Source organism: Hyperoodon ampullatus, assembly GCF_949752795.1.
Source record: "Hyperoodon ampullatus genome assembly, chromosome: 16".
NCBI classification, from domain to species: Eukaryota; Metazoa; Chordata; class Mammalia; order Artiodactyla; family Ziphiidae; genus Hyperoodon; species Hyperoodon ampullatus.
Window position 1 is genome coordinate 63,017,877 of NC_136929.1, and position 24,271 is coordinate 63,042,147.

The 24,271-nt window shown below is 44.5% G+C and overlaps 1 protein-coding gene across 1 annotated transcript in view; it reads left to right on the plus strand.

Annotated features, from left to right (window-relative positions):
- Positions 1-9,746: 9,746 nt before the first annotated feature.
- Positions 9,747-24,271, plus strand: part of LOC307064928 (phosphatidylinositol 3,4,5-trisphosphate 3-phosphatase TPTE2-like) — a gene marked incomplete at both ends in the record, with an annotated part of 87,620 nt that continues 73,095 nt past the window's right edge. Inside the window, one exon of the mRNA XM_079721635.1 lies at positions 9,747-9,886. Within this exon, the coding sequence (XP_079577761.1) occupies positions 9,747-9,886 (140 nt within the window). The remainder of the gene's footprint in view (positions 9,887-24,271) is intronic.

A 24,271-nucleotide genomic window follows, 5' to 3' on the forward strand; every position in this document is an offset into this window, starting at 1 on the left:
ATTTTTTATCACAGTTTCAATTTCAGTGCTTGTGATTGGTCTGTTCATATTTTCTATTTCTTCCTGATTCAGTCTTGGCAGGTTGTGCATTTCTAAGAATTTGTCCATTTCTTTCAGGTTGTCCATTTTATTGGCATAGAGTTGCTTATAGTAATCTCTCATGATCTTTTGTATTTCTGCAGTGTCAGTTGTTACTTCTCCTTTTTCATTTCTAATTCTATTGATTTCAGTCTTCTCCCTTTTTTTCTTGATGAGTCTGGCTAATGGTTTATCAATTTTGTTTATCTTCTCAAAGAACCAGCTTTTAGTTTTATTGATCTTTGCTATCGTTTCCTTCATTTCTTTTTCATTTATTTCTGATCTGATTTTTATGATTTCTTTCCTTCTGCTAACTTTGGGATGTTTTTGTTCTTCTTTCTCTAATTGCTTTAGGTGCAAGGTTAGGTTGTTTATTCGAGATGTTTCCTGTTTCTTAAGGTGGGATTGTATTGCTATAAACTTCCCTCTTAGAACTGCTTTTGCTGCATCCCATAGGTTTTGGGTCATCGTGTCTCCATTGTCATTTGTTTCTAGGTATTTTTTAATTTCCTCTTTGATTTCTTCAGTGATCACTTCGTTATTAAGTAGTGTATTGTTTAGCCTCCATGTGTTTGTATTTTTTACAGCTCTTTTCCTGTAATTGATATCTAGTCTCATAGCATTGTGGTCAGAAAAGATACTTGATACAATTTCAATTTTCTTAAATTTACCAAAGCTTGATTTGTGACCCAAGATATGATCTATCCTGGAGAATGTTCCATGAGCACTTGAGAAAAATGTGTATTCTGTTGTTTTTGGATGGAATGTCCTATAAATATCAATTAAGTCCATCTTGTTTAATGTATCATTTAAAGCTTGTGTTTCCTTATTTATTTTCATTTTGGATGATCTGTCCTTTGGTGAAAGTGGGGTGTTAAAGTCCCCTAGTATGATTGTGTTACTGTCGATTTCTCCTTTTATGGCTGTTAGTATTTGCCTTATGTATTGAGGTGCTCCTATGTTGGGTGCATAAATATTTACAATTGTTATATCTTCTTCTTGGATCGACCCCTTGATCATTATGTAGTGTCCTTCTTTGTCTCTTCTAGTAGTCTTTATTTTAAAGTCTATTTTGTCTGATATGAGAATTGCTACTCCAGCTTTCTTTTGGTTTCCATTTGCATGGAATATCTTTTTCCATCCCCTTACTTCCAGTCTGTATGTGTCTCTAGGTCTGAAGTGGGTCTCTTGTAGACAGCATATATATGGTTTTTGTTTTTGTATCCATTCAGCCAATCTGTGTCTTTTGGTGGGAGCATTTAGTCCATTTACATTTAAGGTAATTATTGATATGTATGTTCCTATTCCCATTTTCTTAATTGTTTTGGGTTCGTTATTGTAGGTCTTTTCCTTCTGTTGTGTTTCTTGCCTAGAGAGGTTCCTTTAGCATTTGTTGTAAAGCTGGTTTGGTGGTGCTGAACTCTCTCAGATTTTGCTCGTCTGTAAACGTTTTAATTTCTCCATCAAATCTGAATGAGATCCTTGCTGGGTAGAGTAATCTTGGTTGCAGGTTTTTCTCCTTCATCACTTTAATTATGTCCTGCCACTCCCTTCTGGCTTGTAGAGTTTCTGCTGAGAGATCAGCTGTTATCCTGATGGGGATTCCCTTGTGTGTTATTTGTTGTTTTTGCCTTGCTGCTTTTAATATGATTTCTTTGTGTTTAATTTTTGACAGTTTGATTAATATGTGTCTTGGCGTATTTCTCCTTGGATTTATTCTGTATGGGACTCTCTGTGCCTCCTGGACTTAACTATTTCCTTTCCCATATTAGGGAAGTTTTCAACTATAATCTCTTCAAATATTTTCTCAGTCCCTTTCTTTTTCTCTTCTTCTTCTGGAACCCCTATAATTCGAATGTTGGTGCGTTTAATGTTGTCCCAGAGGTCTCTGAGACTGTCCTCTGTTCTTTTCATTCTTTTTTCTTTATTTTGCTCTGCAGCAGTTATTTCCACTATTTTATCTTCCACCTCACTTATCCGTTCTTCTGCCTCAGTTATTCTGCTATTGATCCCATCTAGAGTATTTTTTATTTCATTTATTGTGTTTTTAATCGATGCTTGATTCATCTTTAGTTCTTCTAGGTCCTTGTTAACTGTTTCTTGCATTTTGTCTATTCTATTTCCAAGATTTTGGATCTGGGAAATAGAATCTTGGATCATCTTTACCATCATTATTCTGAATTCTTTTTCAGGTAGACTGCCTATTTCCTCTTCATTTGTGAGGTCTGGTGGGTTTTTATCTTGCTCCTTCTCCTGCTGTGTGTTTTTCTGTCTTCTCATTTTGCTTATGTTACTGTGTTTGGGGTCTCCTTTTTGCAGGCTGCAGGTTCGTAGTTCCCGTTGTTTTTGGTGTCTGTCCCCAGTGGCTAAGGTTGGTTTAGTGGGTTGTGTAGGCTTCCTGGTGGAGGGGACTAGTGCCTGTGTTGTGGTGGATGAGGCTGGATCTTGTCTTTCTGGTGGGCAGGTCCACGTCTGGTGGTGTGTTTTGGGGTGTCTGTGGACTTTTTATGATTTTAGGCCACCTCTCTGCTTAATGCGTGGCGTTGTGTTCCTGTCTTGCTAGTTGTTTGGCATAGGGTGTCCAGCACTGTAGCTTGCTGGTCGTTGAGTGAAGCTGGGTGCTGGTGTTGAGATGGAGATCTCTGGAAGATTTTCGCCGTTTGATATTATGTGGAGCTGGGAGGTCTCTTGTGGACCAGTGTCCTGAAGTTGGCTCTCCCACCTCAGAGGCACAGCACTGATTCCTGGCTCCTCAATTTGGGATGATTTGTTGTCTATTCATGTATTCCACAGATGCAGGGTACATCAAGTTGATTGTGGAGCTTTAATCCGCTGCTTCTGAGGCTGCTGGGAGAGGTTTCCCTTTCTCTTCTTTGTTCTCACAGCTGCTGGGTCTCAGCTTTGGATTTGGCCCCGCTTCTGCGTGTAGGTCGCCGGAGGGCGTCTGTTCTTCGATCAGACAGGACAGGGTTAAAGGAGCAGCCTCTTCGGGCACTCTGGCTCACTCAGGCCGGGCGGGAGGGAGGGGCACGGAGTGCGGGGCGAGCCTGCAGCGGCAGAGGTCGGCGTGACGTTTCACCAGCCAGAGGCGCGCCGTGCGTTCTCCCAGGGAAGCCGCCCCTGGATCCCGGGACCCCGGCAGTGGCGGGCTGCACAGGCTCTCTGAAGGGCGGTGTGGACAGTGACCTGCGCTCGCACACAGGCTTCTTGGCGGCGGCAGCAGCAGCCCCAGCGTCCCACGCCCGTCACTGGGCTCCGCGCTTTCAGTCGTGACTCGCGCCCGTCTGTGGAGCCCCTTTAAGCAGCGCTCTTAATCCCCTCTCCTTGCGCACCAGGGAACCAAGAGGGAAGAAAAGGTCTCTTGCCTCTTCGGCAGCTCCAGAGTTTTCCCGGACTCCCTTCCGGCTAGCTGTGACACATTAGTCCCCTTCAGGCTGAGTTCTCACCGCCAGCCCCAGTCCTCTCCCTGCGCTCTGACCGAAGCCCGAGCCTCAGCTTCCAGCACCGCCCGCCCCGGCGGGCGAGCAGACAAGCCTCTCGGGCTGGTGAGTGCCGCTCGGCACCGCTCCTCTGTGCGGGAATCTCTCCGCTTTGCCCTACCCAGGTATGTGGGGAGTTTCTTGCCTTTTGGGAGGTCTGGGGTCTTCTGCCAGCGTTCAGTAGGTGTTCTGTAGGAGTTGTTCCACGTGTAGCTGTATTTCTGGTGTATCCGTGGGGAGGAAGGTGATCTCTGCGTCTTACTCTTCCGCCATCTTACCCGGAAGTCCCCCTGCTTTGTTTTACATTTGTAATTTCGGATTTGTTAGAAAAGTAATTTCTAATTTCCTTCTTCTTCTTGATTTACAAACTATTAACGAGCATCAGAAATGGCAGCAGAGATTGTTTTAAAACCCCTCACCCCTGCTCACAACCAGCTTCACCTAAGCTTGGGGAACTCTGAAGTAAGGTCAAGTTTTCATTATAGACCCTGGTTAGTCCTGTGTCCACAAGGAATCATTTTCTCTTTGGTACCAGGTGCTACTTTATTCTAAGTACTTTCACTGCCATTATCTTAAGGCCCTAATTGTCTTTGAAAACAGTTCTATGTTGGCTTGACTATTTGAGTGATTTTCCTTTTATTGGCAAGGCTCTCAACAATCTAGCCCAAGTTGAATTGATCAGGAAATGAAAAGTAGCAAATGATGAGAACCAGCGCCTCTGCTAAAACACAGGCACTCGTTACTGAAAAACCTTGCACTTTGCGAAAAGCACACGATAAACAAAATAGGGTTTCGGGGGTTGGGACAGACCTTTCCAACTAAGCAGTGTTGTAACAGAGCACTAACCACTGGCCACTTGGGTTGGCGGCCCCAGGAGGTGTGGAGGTTGCCACAGGCAGTATTTTTTAAGGGAAACTAGAGCAACAGTTTATAGAGAAGGGTTGGTGGGTGCCAAGCTAGCAGGGATGGGAGGAGAGCCGCCAGCGTGGTGGCGTGGAAGGCCATGCAGGTGCTTCTCTCCCCCTCAAAATAGCCCCCAAAAAGCCCAGCTGCAAAGGTTATTCTACTCCCCTTAATCTGACTCCCTTTAGAGGAAGAGCTCTTGGAGACACAGCCTTTCAAACTCCTTCCATGTTATGACTACATTATTCCCTGTCATTTGGGTTACAGAAATGTATTGTGGCAGCCCAGGTTATTGCCTTTAAAATTCCTGCAGCTATAATCTGTGGAGGGCAGATCAGCGGGCAGGCCTAGGTGAATGGGAAAAAAAGTGAGGAGTAAGATCTACCTTTAACACTGGCACAAGTTGGGAAACCCCAGTTTTTCAGAATCTTGCTTTTTGAAATAAAGGAAATTAAAGTTGGGGGGGGTTCTCTTCCCTAACCCTCCAAAATGGATTAAAATTTCTGGCAATTATGAGCGGTCACACTATTCTGCTTTTGCTCATAAAGAGAACTTGTTCAGGGCCTCCAGCAGGGCTGCTTTCCTAGAACCCAGTGCGAAGAATTCGTTAAACAACTTGAGAAACTTAGATCATAATATATCAGAACGCTACTGGTTTTCTTGAATAGAATTTACTGATCTGGAACAGAACTATCCAAAACTTGATATCCAGAAGTTGATTTTAAAAAATAGAATGGCATCCTGCCAAATGAGTCACATCACATACAGAGCCTGGTGGAGGGAGAGTAATTCTAGTGGGCCACGTTTCGTAACTGCAGTGTATACAGAATATGTATTTATATCGGTAGTTATTTTACATCAGGAATCTTGCTGACAAAAACAAAATGCTCCTTGCAATAAAACCATCACCTTAAAATATCACCATACATAACTCAAACATTCCTGACAGTTGGTTCTTAGCACGCAAAGTACTTAAAGAAATCATATAGTCAACTATTAGGCAAATTTAATGATAGAACAGGAGAATTTCTTTAAACACAGTATTTCAAGTTACTCTATTTTTGTCTGGAGTACACATTTGAAATGGTACAAATTGTGCCCAAATACTGAACCATGAATTAAGCAAACAGAATGAAACGTAAAAAACACCAACTCTGTGTTAAGTTTCCATTCATTACTCCCACTCACTCTTACTTGCCTTAGACAGTTTCTGTTAAAGATATTCAGTTAAATGTTCACAGGACAACACGTGAGAAGACCTACTGCCAACAGGGCTTAGACAACAGGGGCCCGGTGGGCTCTGGAGCAGGTCACTTCCTGAGGGAAGCCAGTCCCATTTGCTGTTTTTGCTTCAATCCAGGCCTGTTCAGAAGAAGCACCACTCAGTAGCTACTGACCGTTTAAGTACGGACAAAAGTAAGGCAGAAAAATTGCTTTTCAAGAAAAGGCAAACGGAAGACCAGGCATAGCTCTGGAGCCGATCGCGCACAACAGCGGGCATCCCCCCTCCACTAAACGTCTGCCAGCAGCTGGCCTTCCCGACCCTCTCTGGCTTCTGGCCGGAGTCGCCACCGAGGCTGCAGGGAGAACAAAAACTTGTGCAAACTGGAGGTCTCACACAAGGCTTCCGTTCTGCCGACAGGGGCGGACATACCAGTGTGGATCATGATTACCACATCAGCCGCGGGGGCGGATTAAGCACTCTTTATTAGAGGCCTGGGGGGTCTCGGAGCAGCACAGAATGAGGCGGCTGACCTCACTGGTGACGACAAGGGCTCCCGTAAACCAGACGACCAGGGAACAGCTGCCCATGCCAAGTCTACGGGAGTCAGATGAACCAGGGTTTGTTAGTAGTGCATACGTACGGCATAGTTTAATGAAATTACCTTGGCTTCGTTGATTAAGTCACACCCCAGAGACCACCATCACTGAAATTCACAACAGCCAGTACCCCACATTAAAGGCTCCAGCATGGCAAGGAGTGAGGGATCCCGAGACAAACTTCAGCCTGAGTCAGCCCTGACACCCCTCACGGGGAGTGCAAGCACGACACTCTGGTTCCCCCTGAAAGGAGACCACTTTGCCCACAAGCACCACCACTCCGTCCCCAGACGGGGAGCCAGGGCCTCTCTCGACTTTGGCACGCTGCTCCCTGGAAGGGCTTCCGATGGGCAGAGGCAAGAAGGACGTGGTCCAGAGTGGATCAGCAGCCCCACAGGTGGTCCGACAGACTTCTCTGGGATCCCGCCCAGGCCAGGACACACAGAGGCAGAAGCTCGGGGCCGCTGTCGGCCACAGTCTAAACAGAGCAGCCCAGGCCCCTCCCCTCAGCCCCTGCCTTGAGCTCAAGCCCAGCAGAGAGGAGCTCCTTGGGACGGGAGGAGGGGCTGGCACAGGCGAGGGCCGAGCTGCTTCCCAAAGGCTCTGGGCCACACCCAGCAATGTGTCCAAGCCTGGACTGTGATCCCGCCTGGACTGTGATCCCACCTGGAAGAAGATGGATGGCACTGTTGCCACCGAGGAGCACCTTGGGAAAATCCAGGACGCTTACTCTGAAACTTAAACCAAGAATACGGGAGCCACACCAGTATGCAGGTATATTCTCCTCTTTAGAATCTAGACGGACGCCTTAGTTTTCAAGCACCACAGGAAAACTTTTAAAAAACTTTAACCAATTATTATAGGGTACGTGCTAAGCAGATTTTAAAAGAGACCCACATCTAGAATGGATTAAGCATTTATAACCATCCTCATGAAACATGGTTACCTCTGGTTTTTTCTAGTGAGATCTGAGATTAAACATGGAACTAAATTGTGCTTCACTCACAACACAGAACCATCTAAACTGCATGTACACATACAGGCTTATGCAAAAGCCCTTGATAGAGCTCTACTTAGCCTTTCAGATTAGGTACTTAGGGCCAGCAGCCCACCCTGTATGTCCCACCAAGGACAACAGCAGCAACTTTTCCATTTCACTACAGTTATGGGCAGAAATTATATAATATAAAAGAGAAACTCTTCTATAAAGTTTAAGGTAGAAAAATGGAAGACACACAAAAAATTCCCACAAAATCAAAATATTCTACATTGGTCTTGTACTCCTCGAAACCCTGAGAACTGCAGTCCTCAAACAGCTTCACTTGGATCGAGGTTTGCCAGAACACTTCAGTATGCTTCAAACTGGCTCATCATCAACTTCCTGCTGTATTCATAGGCCAAAAAGAGCGCCCCATTGGCAGGGAACGCACGAATCATGGTAGGTTTCAGTCCAGAATATAAGGTCATTATTCCTAGAAAACAAAAGGGTGACCAGAGACTGAGCTCCCCCTCCTTGGAAATATCCCAGGAACCCACACAGCACAGATATTTTTACAGTTACAAATCCAGACAATAGCGCTAGAAACCAGCAGTGATGGAACAGGTTTCCCTGGACTCCTGGAAGTAGACAGACTAGTAGAAACAAGGGCAAGGGCAGGTCTGCAGCAAAGCTGGCGAGGCTCAGGGAACAGTCACCGATCCCGTGCCTGTTACCTCCTGGTAAGCGGATCAGGCAGAGCAGGGGGCTTCACGTGGGCAGACAGGAGGCAGCCACAGAGCCACGGACGGCAGCAACTTCGCAGCTTCACCTGGGGTGGCGAGGACCACGAGGCCCTGGGCCAGAACACAGAGCACTGACATTGACGTCGAAGACCTGTTTCTAGTATTAGCACCGCCCAAGGCAGTTCTGAAGATCCAGGCAGATGAGGGAGGTGTAAGTACTTCGGAAAACTATCAAGTGTAATGCAAATTTAAAAGGGGTTACTGTTGGTAATATACAAGATGTCTGTGCTCTATTTGGGGTTAAAGCAGCTTCTGCATGCCGCTACTGTGCTCGCTTTCTCTCAAAATCAAGACAGAAAAGTGCACATCCAAGGTTTAAGACGTACAGTGGATGCTGGAAGGACAGGTCTTTACTCACCAGTGGCATAAAATTGGCTTTATACAAACACTACTTCAAACGTCTTTATCCACCTGTATAGCTAAAAACTGATAGCAAATCACCTTCAGAAACTGCTTAGTGCCTTTCTCATTGTAGAAGTCTTATCATTAAGGATGTACATTCTTTTAAATGCCTTACTGATGTGCTGTTAGAGCTCATCTGATGATATTGTTTAAAACAAGTGGTGCAGGACTTCCCTGGTGGTCCAGTGGTTAAGACTCTGCGCTTCCACTGCAGGGGGAGTGGGCTGGATCCTTGGTTGGGGAAGTTTCACATGCCCCAGAGTGCAGCCAAAAAAAAAAGTGGTGCTAACTCTGAAACATTTGTCCTCTTAGACAAAACACATACTTTAAAAATTCCCACCAGCTACTTACAAACAAAATCCTGGCTCAAAGGTTAGGAATCAGAGCTTTAAACATTTTTGAGGGGACTTCCCTGGTGGCGCAGTGGTTAAGAATCTGCCTGCCAATGCAGGGGACACAGGTTCGATCCCTGGTCCAGGAAGATCCCACATGCCGCGGAGCAACTAAGCCTGTGCACCACAACTACTGAGCCCGCACTCTAGAGCACGCAAGGCACAACTACTGAGCCCGCGAGCCACAACTACTGAAGCCCATGTGCCTAGAGCCCGTGCTTCGCAACAAGAGATGCCACCGCAATGAGAAGCCCGCGAACCGCAATGAAGAGTAGCTCCCGCTCGCTGCAACTAGAGAAAGCCAGCGCGCAGCAACAAAGACTCAACACAGCAAAAAATAAATAAACATTCTTGAGAATAATGAAGTAAGCTAAAGAAAGGGGTCTGGAAACAAATCCACAAATGTGAATTACATACACTGTTAGCAAAGTGAGGCGGTGGAAGAGAGCGATTACCCATCTGATCAACTTCGACAAGACTAGCAGCCAAATGACCACTCTCTATACGTACCTCCTCTGTTTCAGCAATTGGCAGACTCACCTTCATTTTTCACGATGCTTATAAAAGTTCCAATAAATCCTGCCTGTTTTCCAGACATGGAGAGAACTTGAATTCTGGATTTGATACAATCCGCTGGGTAATCAGCAAGCCAGAGGCAGATTCCACCAAATCCACCACTTAACATCAAAGGGACAGGGCCTAGAGAAGAAAATGAGCAAACAGTGTTTTGTCTCAAGAACAGCTGATGTGATATTTCCAGAGGTCAATGTAGTAGTGGCTGCAGGTAGGTGCAAATACAAACACTAAAGCTGAGGAACACAGTTCTCTGGGGCAACTATCAAACTGTCTAAGAGCACAGGTTCTGTGTGGTAGCCTAGGGCTGTCCCTCATGACTCCAGGACAAGGGGCAGCCCTCGTGAGGGTCAGATTTAGGCTGGTCTCTGGGGCCGTCCTGCCCCGTCCTCCAGAGGCCTGCCCCCCCAAGAACCAGCAGGCCCCCAGCAGCATGGCAACGCCCTACCATGAGGAGTGAGAACAGAGGCCACTGAAACCCAGGCTGCATCTTTTTCAACTTTCTCTTAAGTATTTTAATATATTAATGTCCCACAGCTCTGATTCTTCCTTTGCCATGAAAAAGCAAAGTTATTAAACGTAACAGTTAAGCCTAAGAGCTTGACTATCCCCAGAATAGGTCCAGAATACTAAAGGGATGTATTTAAGAAAAAAGTAACCACTCATGTGAGCCAAACATTGATACAGTTGTGTCAAGCAGTTAATCAGGATAAACTAGAAAGAAGTACACTTCTCACTGCTCTCAAAACACCATCAAGATTTATTACTAAGTTTAAGTTTATTGCAAGATGATTTATAGGTGATTTCCCCATTGGTTGGTGATATCCTACAGGGAAAGTAATGTCTGTATACTCCCCTAAAATGGACCCAGAGTAAATGAACAAATGTTATTCCAGTAAAAAAGTTTTGGTGGTGGGGGGGAACCTTCAAGATGGCGGAGGAGTAAGAAGCGGAGATCACCTTGCTCCCCACAGATACATCAGAAATACATCTACATGTGGAACACCTCCTACAGAACACATACTGAACGCTGGCAGAAGACCTCAGACCTCCCAAAAGGCAAGAAACTCCCCACGTACCAGGGTAGGGCAAAAGAAAAAAGAAAAAACAGAGACAAAAGAATAGGGACGGCACCTGCACCTCTGGGAGGGAGCCGTGAAGGAGGAAAGGTTTCCACACACTAGGAAGCCCCTTCACGGTGGGGCTTGGGGTGGGGGGAGCTTCCGAGCCACAGAGGGCGCAGCAACAGGCGTGCAGAGAGCAAAGCGGAGAGATTCCTGCACAGAGGATCGGTGCCGACCAGCGCCGACCAGCACTCAGCAGCCCGAGAGGCTTGTCTGCTCACCTGCCGGGGCAGGCGGGGGCTGGGGGCTGGGAGCTGAGGCTCGGGCTTCAGAGGTCAGACCCCAGGGAGAGGACTGGGGTTGGCTGCGTGAACACAGCCTGAAGGGGGCTAGTGCACCACAGCTAATCGGGAGGGAGTCGGGGGAAAAGTCTGGACCTGCCGGAGATGCAAGAGACCATTGTTTCGGGGTGTGCGAGGAGAGGGGATCCCTTCCCTGTCTGCCCACAGAAGGCAGAGCATCGCCTAAACGAGCTCCAGAGACGGGCACAAGCCGTGGCTATCAGCTCGGACACCAGAGATGGGCATGAAATGCTAACGCTGCTGCTGCAGCCACCAAGAATCATGTGTGCAAGCGCAGGTCACTATCCACACCCACCCCAGGAGCCTGTGCAGCCCACCACTGCCAGGATCCCGTGATCCAGGGACAGCTTCCCCAGGAGAACACAGCACACCTCAGGCTGCTGCAACGTCACGCTGGCCTCTGGCGCCACAGGCTCACCCCACATTCCAATTATAACTACCGTACCCCTCCCTCCCCCCAGCACGAGTGAGCCAGAGTCCCCTAATCAGCGCTGCTTTAAACCTGTCCTGTCTGGGCGTGAACAGATGCCTGAGGGCGACCTACAGGCAGAGGCGGGTCCAAATCCAAAGCTGAACCCAAGGAGCTGTGCGAACAAAGAAGAGAAAGGGAAATGTCTCCCAGCAGCCTCAGGAGCAGCGGATTAAATCTCCACAATCAATTTGAGGTACCCTGCATCTGTGGAATACCTGAATAGACAACGAATCATCCCAAAATTGAGGCAGTGGACTTCGGGAGCAACTGTGGACTTGGGGTTTGCTGTGTGACACTGACTTGTTTCTGATTTTTATCTTAGTATAGTTTGTAGCGCTTGTTATCATTGGTGGATTTGTTTATTGGTTTGGTTGCTCTCTTTTTATTACTTTTTAATTTTATTTTAACTATTTTATTTTATTTATTATTTTTCCTTCTTTTGTTTTTCCCTCTCTTTTCTTCTGAGCCATGTGACTGACAGGGTGTTGGTGCTCTGGCTGGATATCAGACCTGAGCCTCTGAGGTGGGAGAGCCGAGTTCAGGACATTGGACCACCAGAGACCTCCCAGCTCCATGTAATATCAATTGGCAAGAGCTCTCCCAGAGATCTCCATCTCAACACTAAGACCCAGCTCCACTCAACGACCAGCAAGCTACAGAGCTGGACACCCTCTGCCAAACAACTAGCAAGACAGGAACACAACCCCACCCATTAGCAGAGAGGCTGCCTAAAATCATAAGTTCAGACACCACAAAACACACCATTGGACACAGCCCTGCCCACCAGAAAGACAAGATCCAGCCCCACCCATCAGAACAGGCACTAGTCCCCTCTATCAGGAAGCCTACACAAGCCACTGAACCAACCTTACCCACTGGGGGCAGACACCAAAAACAACCTGAACTACGAACCTACAGCCTGCAGAAAGGAAACCCCAATCACAGTAAGTTAAATGAAATGAGAAGACAGAGAAATATGCAGCAGATGAAGGAGCAAGGTAAAAACCCACCAGACCAAACAAATGAAGAGGAAATAGGCAGTCTACCTGAAAAAGAATTCAGAGTAATGATAGGAAAGATGATCCAAAATCTTGGAAAGAGAATGGAGAAAATACAAGAAATGCTTAACAAGGACCTAGAAGCACTAAAGAGCAAACAATGATGAACAACACAATAAATGAAAAGAAAATTTCTCTAGAAGGAATCAATAGCAGAATACCTGAGGCAGAACAACGGATAAGTGACCTGGAAGATAAAATAGTGGAAATAACTACTGCAGAGCAGGATAAAGAAAAAAGAATGAAAAGAATTGAGGACAGTCTCAGAAACCTCTGGGAAAACATTAAATGCACCAACATTTGAATTATAGAGGTCCCAGAAGAAGAAGAGAAAAAGAAAGTGTCTGAGAAAATATTTGCAGAGATTATAGTTGAAAACTTCCATAACATGGGAAAGGAGATAGTCAAGTCCAGGAAGCACAGAGAGTCCCATACAGACAGGATAAATCCAAGGAGAAACACTCCTAGACACATATTAATCAAACTATCAAAAATTAAATACAGGGCTTCCCTGGTGGCGCAGTGGTTGGGAGTCCGCCTGCCGATGCAGGGGACACGGGTTCGTGCCCTGGTCTGGGAAGATCCCACATGCCGTGGAGCGGCTGGGCCCGTGAGCCATGGCCGCTGAGCCTGCGCGTCCAGAGCCCGTGCTCCACAACAGGAGAGGCCACAACACTGAGAGGCCCGCATATAGCAAAAAAAAAAAAAAAAAAAAAAAAAAAAAAAATTAAATACAAAGAAAAAATATTAAAAGCAGCAAGGGAAAAGCAACAAATAACATACAAGGGAATCCCCATAAGGTTAACAGCTGATCTCTTAGCAGAAACTCTGCAAGCCAGAAGGGAGTGGCAGGACATATTGAAAGTGATGAAGGAGAAAAACCTGCAACCAAGATTACTCTACCCAGCAAGGATCTCATTTAGATTCGACTGAGAAATTAAAACCTTTACAGACAAGCAAAAGTTAGGAGAATTCAGCACCACCAAACCAGCTCTACAACAAATGCTAAAGGAACTTCTCTAGGCAGAAGCACAAGAGAAGGAAAAAACCTACAAAAACAAACCCAAAACAATTAAGAAAATGGTAATAGGAACGTATATATCAATAATTACCTTAAATGTAAATGGATTAAATGCTCCAAACAAAAGACACAGACCAGGTGAATAGATACAAAAACAAGACCCATATATATGCTGTCTACAAGAGAGCCACTTCAGACCTAGGGCCACATACAGACTGAAAGTGAGGGGATGGAAAAAGATATTCCATGCAAATGGAAATCAAAAGAAAGCTGGAGTAGCAATTCTCATATCAGACAAAATAGACTTTAAAATAAAGACTATTAGAAGAGACAAAGAAGGACACTACATAATGATCAAGGGATGAATCCAAGAAGAAGATATAACAATTGTAAAATATTTATGCACCCAACATAGGAGCACCTCAATACATAAGGCAAATGCTAACAGCCATAAAAGGGGAAATCGACAGTAACACATTCATAGTAGGGGACTTCAACACCTCACTTTCACCAATGGACAGATCATCCAAAATGAAAATAAATAAGGAAACACAAGCTTTAAATGACACATTAATAAACAAGAAGGATTTCATTGATATTTATAAGACATTCCATCCAAAAACAATAGAATACACTTTCTTCTCAAGTGCTCATGGAACATTCTCCAGGATAGATCATATCTTGGGTCACAAATCAAGCCTTGGTAAATTTAAGAAAATTGAAATCATATCAAGTATCTTTTCAGACCACAATGCTATGAGACTAGGTATCAATTACAGGAAAAAAACTGTAAAAAATAAAAAACACATGGAGGAAAAACAATATGCTACTAAATAACCAAGAGATCACTGAAAGAATCAAAGAGGAAATCAAAAAATACCTAGAAGCAAATGACAATGAAAACACAATGACACAAAACCCATGGAATGCAGCAAAGGCAGTTCTAAGAGCGAAGTTTATAGCAATACAATCCTACCTCAAGAAACAAGAAACATCTCAAACAAACAACCTAACCTTACACCTAAAGTAATTAGAGAAAGAGGAACAAAAAAACGCCAAAGTTAGCAGAAGGAAAGAAATCATAAAGATCAGATCAGAAATAAATGAAAAAGAAATAAAGGAAATGATAGCAAAGATCAATAAAACTAAAAGCTGGTTTTCTGAGAAGATAAACAAAATTGATAAACCATTAGCCAGACTCATCAAGAAAAAAGGGGAGAGGACTCAAATCAACAGAATTAGAAATGAAAAAGGAGAAGTAACAACTGACACTGCAGAAATACATAGGATCATGAGAGATCACTACAAGCAACTCTATGCCAATAAAATGGACAACCTGGAAGAAATGGACAAATTCTTAGAAAAGCACAACCTTCCGAGACTGAACCAGGAAGAAACAGAAAATATAAAGAGACCAATCACAAGCACTGAAGTTGAAACTGTCATTACAAATCTTCCAACAAACAAAAGCCCAGGACTAGGTGGCTTCACAGGCGAATTCCATCAAACATTTAGAGAAGAGCTAACACCTATCCTTCTCAAACTCTTCCAAAATCCAGCAGAGGGAGGAACACTCCCAAACTCATTCTATGAGGCCACCATCACCCTAATACCAAAACCAGACAAAGATGTCACAAAAAAAGAAAACTACAGACCAATATCACTGATGAACATAGATGCAAAAATCCTCAACAAAATACTAGCAAACAGGATCCAACAGCACATTAAAAGGATGATACACCATGATCAAGTGGGGTTTATCCCAGGAATGCAAGGATTCTTCAATATACGCAAATCAATGTGATACACCATATCAACAAACTGAAGGATAAAAACCATATGATCATCTCAACAGATGCAGAAAAAGTTTTTGACAAAATTCAACATCCATTTATGATAAAAACTCTCCAGAAAGTAGGCACAGAGGGAACTTTCCTCAACATAATAAAGGCCATATATGACAAAGCCACAGCCAACATCATTCTCAGTGGTGAATAACAGAACCCATTTCCTCTAAGATCAGGAACAAGACCAGGCTGCACACTCTCACCACTATTATTCAACATAGTTTTGGAAGTTTTAGTCACAGCAATCAGAGAAGAAAAGGAAATAAAAGGAATCCAAATCGGAAAAGAAGAAGTAAAGCTGTCACTGTTTGCAGATGACATGATACTATCCATTGAGAATCCTAAAGATGCTACCAGAAAACTACTAGAGCTAATCAATGAATTTGGTAAAGTAGCAGGATACAAAATTAATGCACAGAAATTTCTGGCATTCCTGTATACTAATGATGAAAAATCTGAAAGTGAAATCAAGAAAACACTCCCATTTGCCATTGCAACAAAAAGAATAAAATATCTAGGAATAAACCTACCTAAGGAGACAAAAGACCTGTATACAGAAAATTATATGACACTGATGAAAGAAATTAAAGATGATACAAATAGAAGGAGAGATATACCATGTTCCTGGACTGGAAGAATCAATATTGTGAAAATGACTCTACTACCCAAAGCAATCTACAGATTCAAGGCAATCCCTATCAAACTACCACTGGCATGGCATTTTTCACAGAACTAGAACAAAAAAAATCACAATTTGTTTGGAAAAACAAAAGACCCCGAATAGCCAAAGCAATCTTGAGAACGAAAAACGGAGCTGGAGGAATCAGGCTCCCTGACTTCAGACTATACTACAAAGCTACAGTAATCAAGACAGTATGGTACTGGCACAAAAACAGAAAGATAGATCACTGGAACAGGATAGAAAGCCCAGAGATAAACCCTCGCACATATGGTCACCTTATCTTTGATAAAGGAGGCAGGAATGTACAGTGGAGAAAGGACAGCCTCTTCAATAAGTGGTGCTGGGAAAACTGGACAGGGACATGTAAAAGTATGAGATTAGATCACTCCCTAACACCATACACAAAAATAAGCTCAAAATGGATTAAAGACCTAAATGTAAGGCCAGACACTATCAAACTCTTAGAGGAAAACATAGGCAGAACACTCTATGACATAAATCACAGCAAGATCCTTTTGGACCCACCTCCTAGAGAAATGGAAATAAAGGCAAAAATAAACACATGGGACCTAATGAAACTTCAAAGGTTTTGCACAGCAAAGGAAACCATAAACAAGACCAAAAGACAACCCTCAGAATGGGAGAAAATATTTGCAAATGAAGCAACTGACAAAGGATTAATCTCCAAAATTTATAAGCAGCTCAGGCAGCTCAATAACAAAAAAAACAAACAACCCAATGCAAAAATGGGCAGAAGACCTAAATAGACATTTCTCCACAGAAGATATACAGACTGCCAAGAAACACATGAAAGGATGCTCAACATCTTTACTCATTAGAGAAATGCAAATCAAAACTACAATGAGATATCATCTCACACCAGTCAGAATGGCCATCATCAAAAAATCTAGAAACAATACATGCTGGAGAGGGTGTGGAAAAAAGGGAACACTCTTGCACTGCTGGTGGGAATGTGAATTGGTACAGCCACTATGGAGAACGGTATGGAGGTTCCTTAAAAAACTACAAATAGAACTACCATATGACCCAGCAATCCCACTACTGGGCATATACCCTGAGAAAACCATAATTCAAAAAGAGCCATATACCAAAATGTTCATAGCAGCCCTATTTACAATAGCCCGGAGATGGAAACAACCTAAGTGTCCATCATCGGATGAATGGATAAAGAAGATGTGGCACATATATACAATGGAATATTACTCAGCCATAAAAAGAAATGAAATTGAGCTATTTGTAATGAGGTGGATGGACCTAGAGTCTGTCATACAGAGTGAAGTAAGTCAGCAAGAGAAAGACAAATACTGTATGCTGACACATATATATGGAATTTAAGGGAAAAAATGTCATGAAGAACATAGGGGTAAGACAGGAATAAAGACACAGACCTACTAGAGAATGGACTTGAGGATATGGGGAGGGGGAAGGGTAAGCTGTGACAAAGCGAAAGAGCGGCATGGACATATATACACTACCAAACGTAAGGTAGATAGCTAGTGGGAAGCAGCTGCATGGCACAGGTAGATTAGCTCGGTGCTTTGTGACCGCCTGGAGGGGTGGGATAGGGAGGGTGGGAGGGAGACGCAAAAGGGAGGGGATATGGGAACATATGTATATGTATAACTGATTAAATTTGTTATAAAGCAGAAAAAAAATATTAAAAAAAAGAATGCACACAGACTACAAAAAAAAAAAAAAAATGATTTCCTTTAGCTTCCAGAAAGTCAAGTTTAGAAGGCCCTGGAATCTTAAAGATAGCTAAAGCAAGCAAGTAAAATTATTGCACCCAATAATTCCTAAACATAGGGGGCTTTTATTTGCACTGGAGTTAAGGAAGTCACATTGCTTACACGACATTCTGAAATCGTGAGCTGTTCTGAAAGCATATTTACTATCAGTATAAATATTGGCAGTTTTGCTCTTGGCTAAAGTGCAGGCCTGTGTAAGAGCATATAGTTCAGCCTCTTGGGTCAACATAGCCATAGGTAAGTGTGCTGCCTCAACAACATCAGAAGGAGTTGCACTAGCATACTCAGCACAATATTTGCCATGGTCACCATTTATATAAGAACCATCAGTGAGCCATGAGAAGTCAGTGTTACCCAAAGGAATTGCCTGCAGATCATCACGAGGAGTCAGGAGGTGATCCATCAGCATTAAGCAGTCAGGAGGGACTGTGTCAGGGACGGAGGGGAGAACAGCAGCAGGGTTAAGTTTACTACAATGTAAAAGGGTCACGTGAGGAGAGTTAATGAAAGGACTTCATAGGAAGTGAGCGAGTGACTGAGAAATGTTGAGTATGATGAGAATTCAGGAGGGCTTTTACTGCATGAGGTGCCAAAGTGGTTAAAGGGGATCTCACAATGATATTCTCAGTGGTCTTAACCAAAAGGGCAGTGGCTGTAAGGCAAGAGGGGGTATGCCAGTGTCACAGGGTCCAGTTGCTGGCTATCATAGCCTATGGGTAAGTGGTGGGCCCTGTGTTTTTGAGTGAGTACCCCAAGGGCATTGCATTACTTTTCTTATACAAAAAAGGACAAAGGCAATCTGATCATTGGGGTGCCCAAGGGCAGATGGGTTCATCAAACTCTCCTATAACGCCTTAAAGGCTATGTTATGTGGTTTTTCCCATAAAATTGGGTCAGGGTTGTTATTATTTAGTCAAACATACTAAAGAGGTTAGGCTATAAGAAGGAAATTCGGAATCTAATTTTAGCAATAACCAACTAGCTTTGGTGCTTTTAGTTTGGGGTTTGAGGCAACTTAGGACATCATGAAATCTATCTGGATCTGGGTGTAGCCCTTGTTCTGATAGTAGATGCCCTAAATATCTAAAGTGGGTTTGGGCAAACTGTAATTTTCCTTGCTGACCTTATGTCCCTGTAAGGCTAAAAGCTTTAGCAGGTGGTTGCTGTCTTCCTGTGAAGGGGCTTGAGAAGGAGAGCAGAGAAGCAGATCATCCACATATTGCAACAAAGTGGAACCTCTAGGGAATTTTTTATCATCAAGATCAGCCTTCAGGATTTGTAAGAAGTAAGCAGAGGTCTCAGTAAACTCTGAAATATTACTGTGCAGGTGAATTTTTTTTTCTTCCCAAGTGAGGGGGAAAAGGTATTGGCTAGTTTCATCAACTGGAATACTAAAGAATGCACTGTATAAATCAATTTCAGTAAAGAATGTGCTTCCTGTAGAAATGGATGTTAGCAATATATGAGGGTTAAGAAGAACAGGGTGGGGCTTCCCTGGTGGCGCAGTGGGTGAGAGTCCTCCTGCTGATGCAGGGGACGCAAGTCCGTGCCCCGGTCCGGGAAGATCCCACATGCCGCTGAGTGGCTGGGCCCGTGAGCCATGGCCGCTGAGCCTGCACGTCCAGAGCCTTTGCTCCGCAACGGGAGAGGCCACAGCAGTGAGAAGCCCTTGTACCGCAGAAAAAAGAACAATAGGGTGTTTAGGGATAACAATGTTGTTTCTTGTTCAGAAGTCCTAGAAAAACCCCCACCCTCACCCTTAGGTTTCCTCACAGGGGCAATAGGAGTATTACAGGGATTAGTAAAGGGATAATGAGACCTTGAGCCTGTAATCTTCTATTATGGGCTTTATGCCTTGAAGGGCTTCTTCTACGCTCTTGATTAATTCTGGGAAGAGGTTTTGAGGGGTCTATCTGAATCTTCATGGGAGGTGCACTGTGAATTTTGTCAATATCAGTGGAGATTTTGCCTGTAAGGAGGGTGGTAGCTGATTCAATAGGGACAAATGATTAGTGTTTCCAGGATCAGCTGTAGACAGAGCAAATAAAATATGTCACAGGGTCATTTAATTCATCTGATTGGCTGCTTTGATGCCTACTGTTAAATTCTAGAATTTTTCCCCCCAGAATTCCCTGGTGGTCCTGTGGTTAAGACTCGGGCTTTCCCTGCCGTGGACCTGGGTTCGATCCCTGGTCGGGGAACTCAGATCCCACCAGCCACAGTGTGGCCAGAAAAGAAAAAAAAAAAAAAAGAATTATTCCCCCCTTCTGAGAGAAGGAAATTCTGGCATGATACTCTAGGGGAGAAGGAACTAAGGAGAAAAGGGTGTGTGTCTCTCAAAGGGCCTAAACAAAAGGAAATAGGTTCAGAGACAGAAGCATCTTGAGGTTCATTAGAGGTCCCTACTGTTTGAACTGTTCTAGTACTCCAAGGCAGGGGCTACTTTATAGTAGTGGGGTTGATAACCAAGAGTGTGAATCTGATGTCAGTTAGGACTGGCAGAGATTCAGCCCCAATCTGGAGAAATGTTTCTCCAAGCCAGTTAGAGAGAGGATTGGGAAAAGCCCCTGTAGTTCCTCAGAGCCCCCTCATTGAGAATTGAGAGCCTGTTCAAAGGCTGGTTAGAGGGCTGCAGGTGCCGGAAGAGCTTACATTTCCAAGTCTCTTTTCCAATGTCTCTGCAATAACAACAGAAACGAGGAGGGTTTTGCTTTTCAATTGCTGGAGTTGAAGATTAAGCATTTTGGTGGTCTTCCTTTTAGGTGACTCATCTAGCATTCAAGAGAGCTAGATTAACTAAATTTGGAGTGGACATAGTTTCCCATTTCATCCTGGTCCTTTTTACTAGAAGGAAAAGGTCCTGGTTTAGCCTGTAAATAAATATAGAGTTAAAAGCTACCTGAGTGGAATCAACATGTGAAGGAAGATCAGAATTTTCATTTAAAATAATCTGAAATTGACCGTAATACTCATGAACAGGCTCATCAGATTTTTGTGTGCAAGGCTGAATTGTGTTCCAATCAACAGGCTTTGGAAAAGCCCTAGAAATTGCCCTATGAAGCCACCTAGCGATCGTTGAGCCTGATCATATAAATTAGCAGGCTGGTTTTGAAACTGAAGGTAATCATCCGTTAGATCCATTACACCCGTAATGATCAAGTTCCCTTTAATTGTTTTTACAAAAACGTGCAGGTCCTCGAGTAGCCTAAACAATAAGAGGTTTGCCTGAGTTGTTTTTCAGGAGCTTGGAGTCAGCTGTGTCCAGTTTGAGCTCCAGCTGGTTAAGACTGGTTAAGACCACCGACCCTCCAACTGAGCATGCTCGGTGACCTTGTGACATCGGAAGGCAGGAAACGTCATCAGAGCGTGATAATACCAGTATTCTGAGCATGCGTACTGGGAAGAAGCCGGTAGGTTAGGTGTATCTCCGCAGAAAGAAGATCACCTCACGTTTTGCTTATCTCCAGTTAGCTTTCCCCGTGTTCCCCACGCCTTAGTTTTATCCCATAAATACCCCTAGCTCCCGGGCCGTTGAGGAGGTGGATTTCAGACTTGTTCTCCTGTCTTCTCGCTTGGCTGCCTTGTGAGTAAACCCCTTCGCTGCTACAAACTTCGGCGTCTCAGCATTTGGTGGCTTGCTGCGTGTTGGGCAAAGAAACCTGGTTCGGTAAGGCTTTTCCAGTTGTATTTCTCGGTACCTTTTAGGGTTTTCCCAATTAGCAGTCTTTATTCAGTGTTGGGGCTGGCCTTTGCCGACCAGCATATGGACTAGCTGCTACAAGTCAGAGAAAGCAGGCTGATAAGTTGAGTATCAATATTAAATTCCTCAGCAAGTCTGTGAGGCTCTTCCGTTACTTTGGGAAAAATCTGTGACGATGGCTCCAAGTTCAGCTTTAGCTCAGAGACTAGAAGAAATGAAGGGTTTAGTCTCTGGATCCTCAGTAGGCTTAATTTTAAAGGGACAGGTTCTGAAAAGTTGAGAGGAAAACGGGAGGGGGGAGAGTTTACGAGGAAAAGGGAAGTTAGCCAGGAGAGTTAGTGTGGGAGACGTGAGGGTATAGAGGAGGGGTGGACGGCAGAGAGGGGAAGAGCCGGTGCCAGAGGCCCGAGCACAAGGAGCCGAGGGAGAGAGGCAAGATGGGGCCAGAAGCCATTGTCTCTGTCTTGAATGGTAACCACTGGGCGATTCGGCGGTTCCGGGCACCTGAGGGACCCTCTAATCACTAGCTGACCATTATGCTGAGCAAGCTGACTTCAGTAGTCATGCTGTACACAGAATAGAGTTCAGAAAGGTCACTTAACAAACAAAAAACAACAGTAGACCCTGGAGAAAGGGAAAAATCTGATTTCTATTTACATTATATTAGAAGTCCAGTTCTCAACAAAAATGTAAAACAGATAAAGAAACAAGGGCTGTGCTCTTCTGAAGACTTTCTGAGTCTTTTTTCCGTCCTCTTATCTGAGACAGGAAGGCTGGAGGGGGCTGGGGTTATCTTACCGCCCTTCCCCAAGGTCAGATAAGGCTCTGGTAAACTAGGTTTCTTGAGGGCAGGTCTTCCTCACAGAAAGTAGGATGCTCTGGGCATATTTCAGAATGGTCTGGCCTTGAGGTCATCAACCTGACACTGAAGTCAGTGACCATGTTTTATTCATTTCTGTAACTTGCCAAGTGCTTTACAGACATAATACTAAGTAAATATGGCTTTAATCTTTTTTCCATGTCTTCAAGTGACCATTGATTCAGCTTCATCACATGTACCAACAGAGATGTGCAACTGGTATTTTATTCCTCTTTTGGGGGTAATTTTTATATTGTAATTTCCATACAAAAATTCTAATGTTTCACTTATGTTTTAAAAACTTTTTTGGGGGAATTCCCCGATGGTCCAGTGGTTGGGACTCAGCGCTTCAGTGCCGTGGCTGGGGTTCAATCCCTGGTCAGGGAACTAAGATCCTGCAAGCCGCGGTGCGGCCAAAAAAAAAAAAAAAGTTGAAATTTAAAAACGTTTTTTTCCATATTTGTTTTCATTTGTTTGGTATTAGTTTACACCTTTCAGATTTACTCAGGAAAATGGGTGTGTTTTTAATTTACAACTAATACTTGATTGTTTCTTCTCAATCCTAGGAATTGATACCTTGAGTAAAATGATTTTGTTTCCTCCTCATTCCTGTATCAACCTTGCTTCTTTTACTTAAAGTTAATATTAGCCAGAAAATATTCAGCCCTCTGGTCATTCTCTCCAGCCCATAGGGGAAGCCAAACGCTCAATGTAACCTTTTTTAGAATGAGAATATGTAACAAGCATCCCCTCCATTAGATGCAAAAGAAAAAGTAACAGGGGAGACAGTCCGCCCTGGGATGATTATCCTGGATGCTTTGACCTTCATACCCCACCCCTGCCCTTAAGGAGAACAGCGTCTGTTTTTAAGCCCTTGCAGCCTGGAACCAAGTTCATTGTATTCCCCACTCTGGTACATCTCCGGACCACCTGGACTCTGTTGTTTAGTGTTGCTATGGACACGGAGTTGTTATTCTAGCGTTGGCTTGCTAGCAGCACCAGGTAAAGACCTAGGGTGGAGGCCTCTGCCAAAGACGTCCCATCCCATCCTCTGCCGTTTATGTGGGCTCCTGTGGCCCTGTCACCCTCACATTGTGAGAAGAGTATAACGTTTTAGAGGCACAGCTGGAGGGTGTGGCGAGGAGGCACAGGAAGGGGGTGTTCGGACCCCGTAGGCAGGAAGGTTTGCCTTGTGCTCCGCTGTGCGGAGCCCTGATTAACGCTTCTCTTCCCTCCCGCTGACTCTGCAGAGCCCCGTCACCATCAGGGCATTGGGACATGGGACATGGGACCTGGAGGGGGAGGGGGCACTAGGCCGATGTAGGACCAACTAGCGGTAACTTTGTGGCTGGCCAGGAACTGGGCCGAGATTTCACTTAACGGATTTGATTTGGGGAAATTAAAAATAAGAAAGAATGGAAAAGAAAGAAGGAAAAAGGCATTATCCTGAAAGGCAGTGGGAGAGAGAACAGCTGCCAGGATCTTGAGGAAAGTTTGATCCCGCCTACGAAAGGCTGTACCCGACTCACAAAATGCTCCCCACTGCCCCGCAGCCCCTTCCGAGAGGCAGCGCCTCTGCCTTTGCTAAAGCAGCCTTGCCTGCAGGTAAGTGGGTCTAGGGCTTGCAGGGAGGGGGCCCAAGACCCCGGCTGTGCCATGGCCACCCTGGGTCTCGGGTCCACCTCGCCCCTGGAACACAGGCGGTACCTCCAAGCTTTGGGCTTCCTACTCCCACTGTGCATGAGCTGGTATGTCCCAAAGGTATGGGATTCACAGGTGGCTGGGCCCCAAGCCCAAAACTCAGAATCAACATTTATGCCCAAACTGGTGTGTTTTTGAAAAAAAAAAATGTGTTTTCTATTTCTTTTCAAATTTCTCTCCTTGCCCGGAATTTAGGGGCCGGTGGCACATTTCTGCCTGTCTCACGTGGACGTAGTATTACTGCTTGTTAACTTGGCCATCTACTTGGCAATGTGTTACTCTCCAGTGATTTCCAGTTTTCATCCA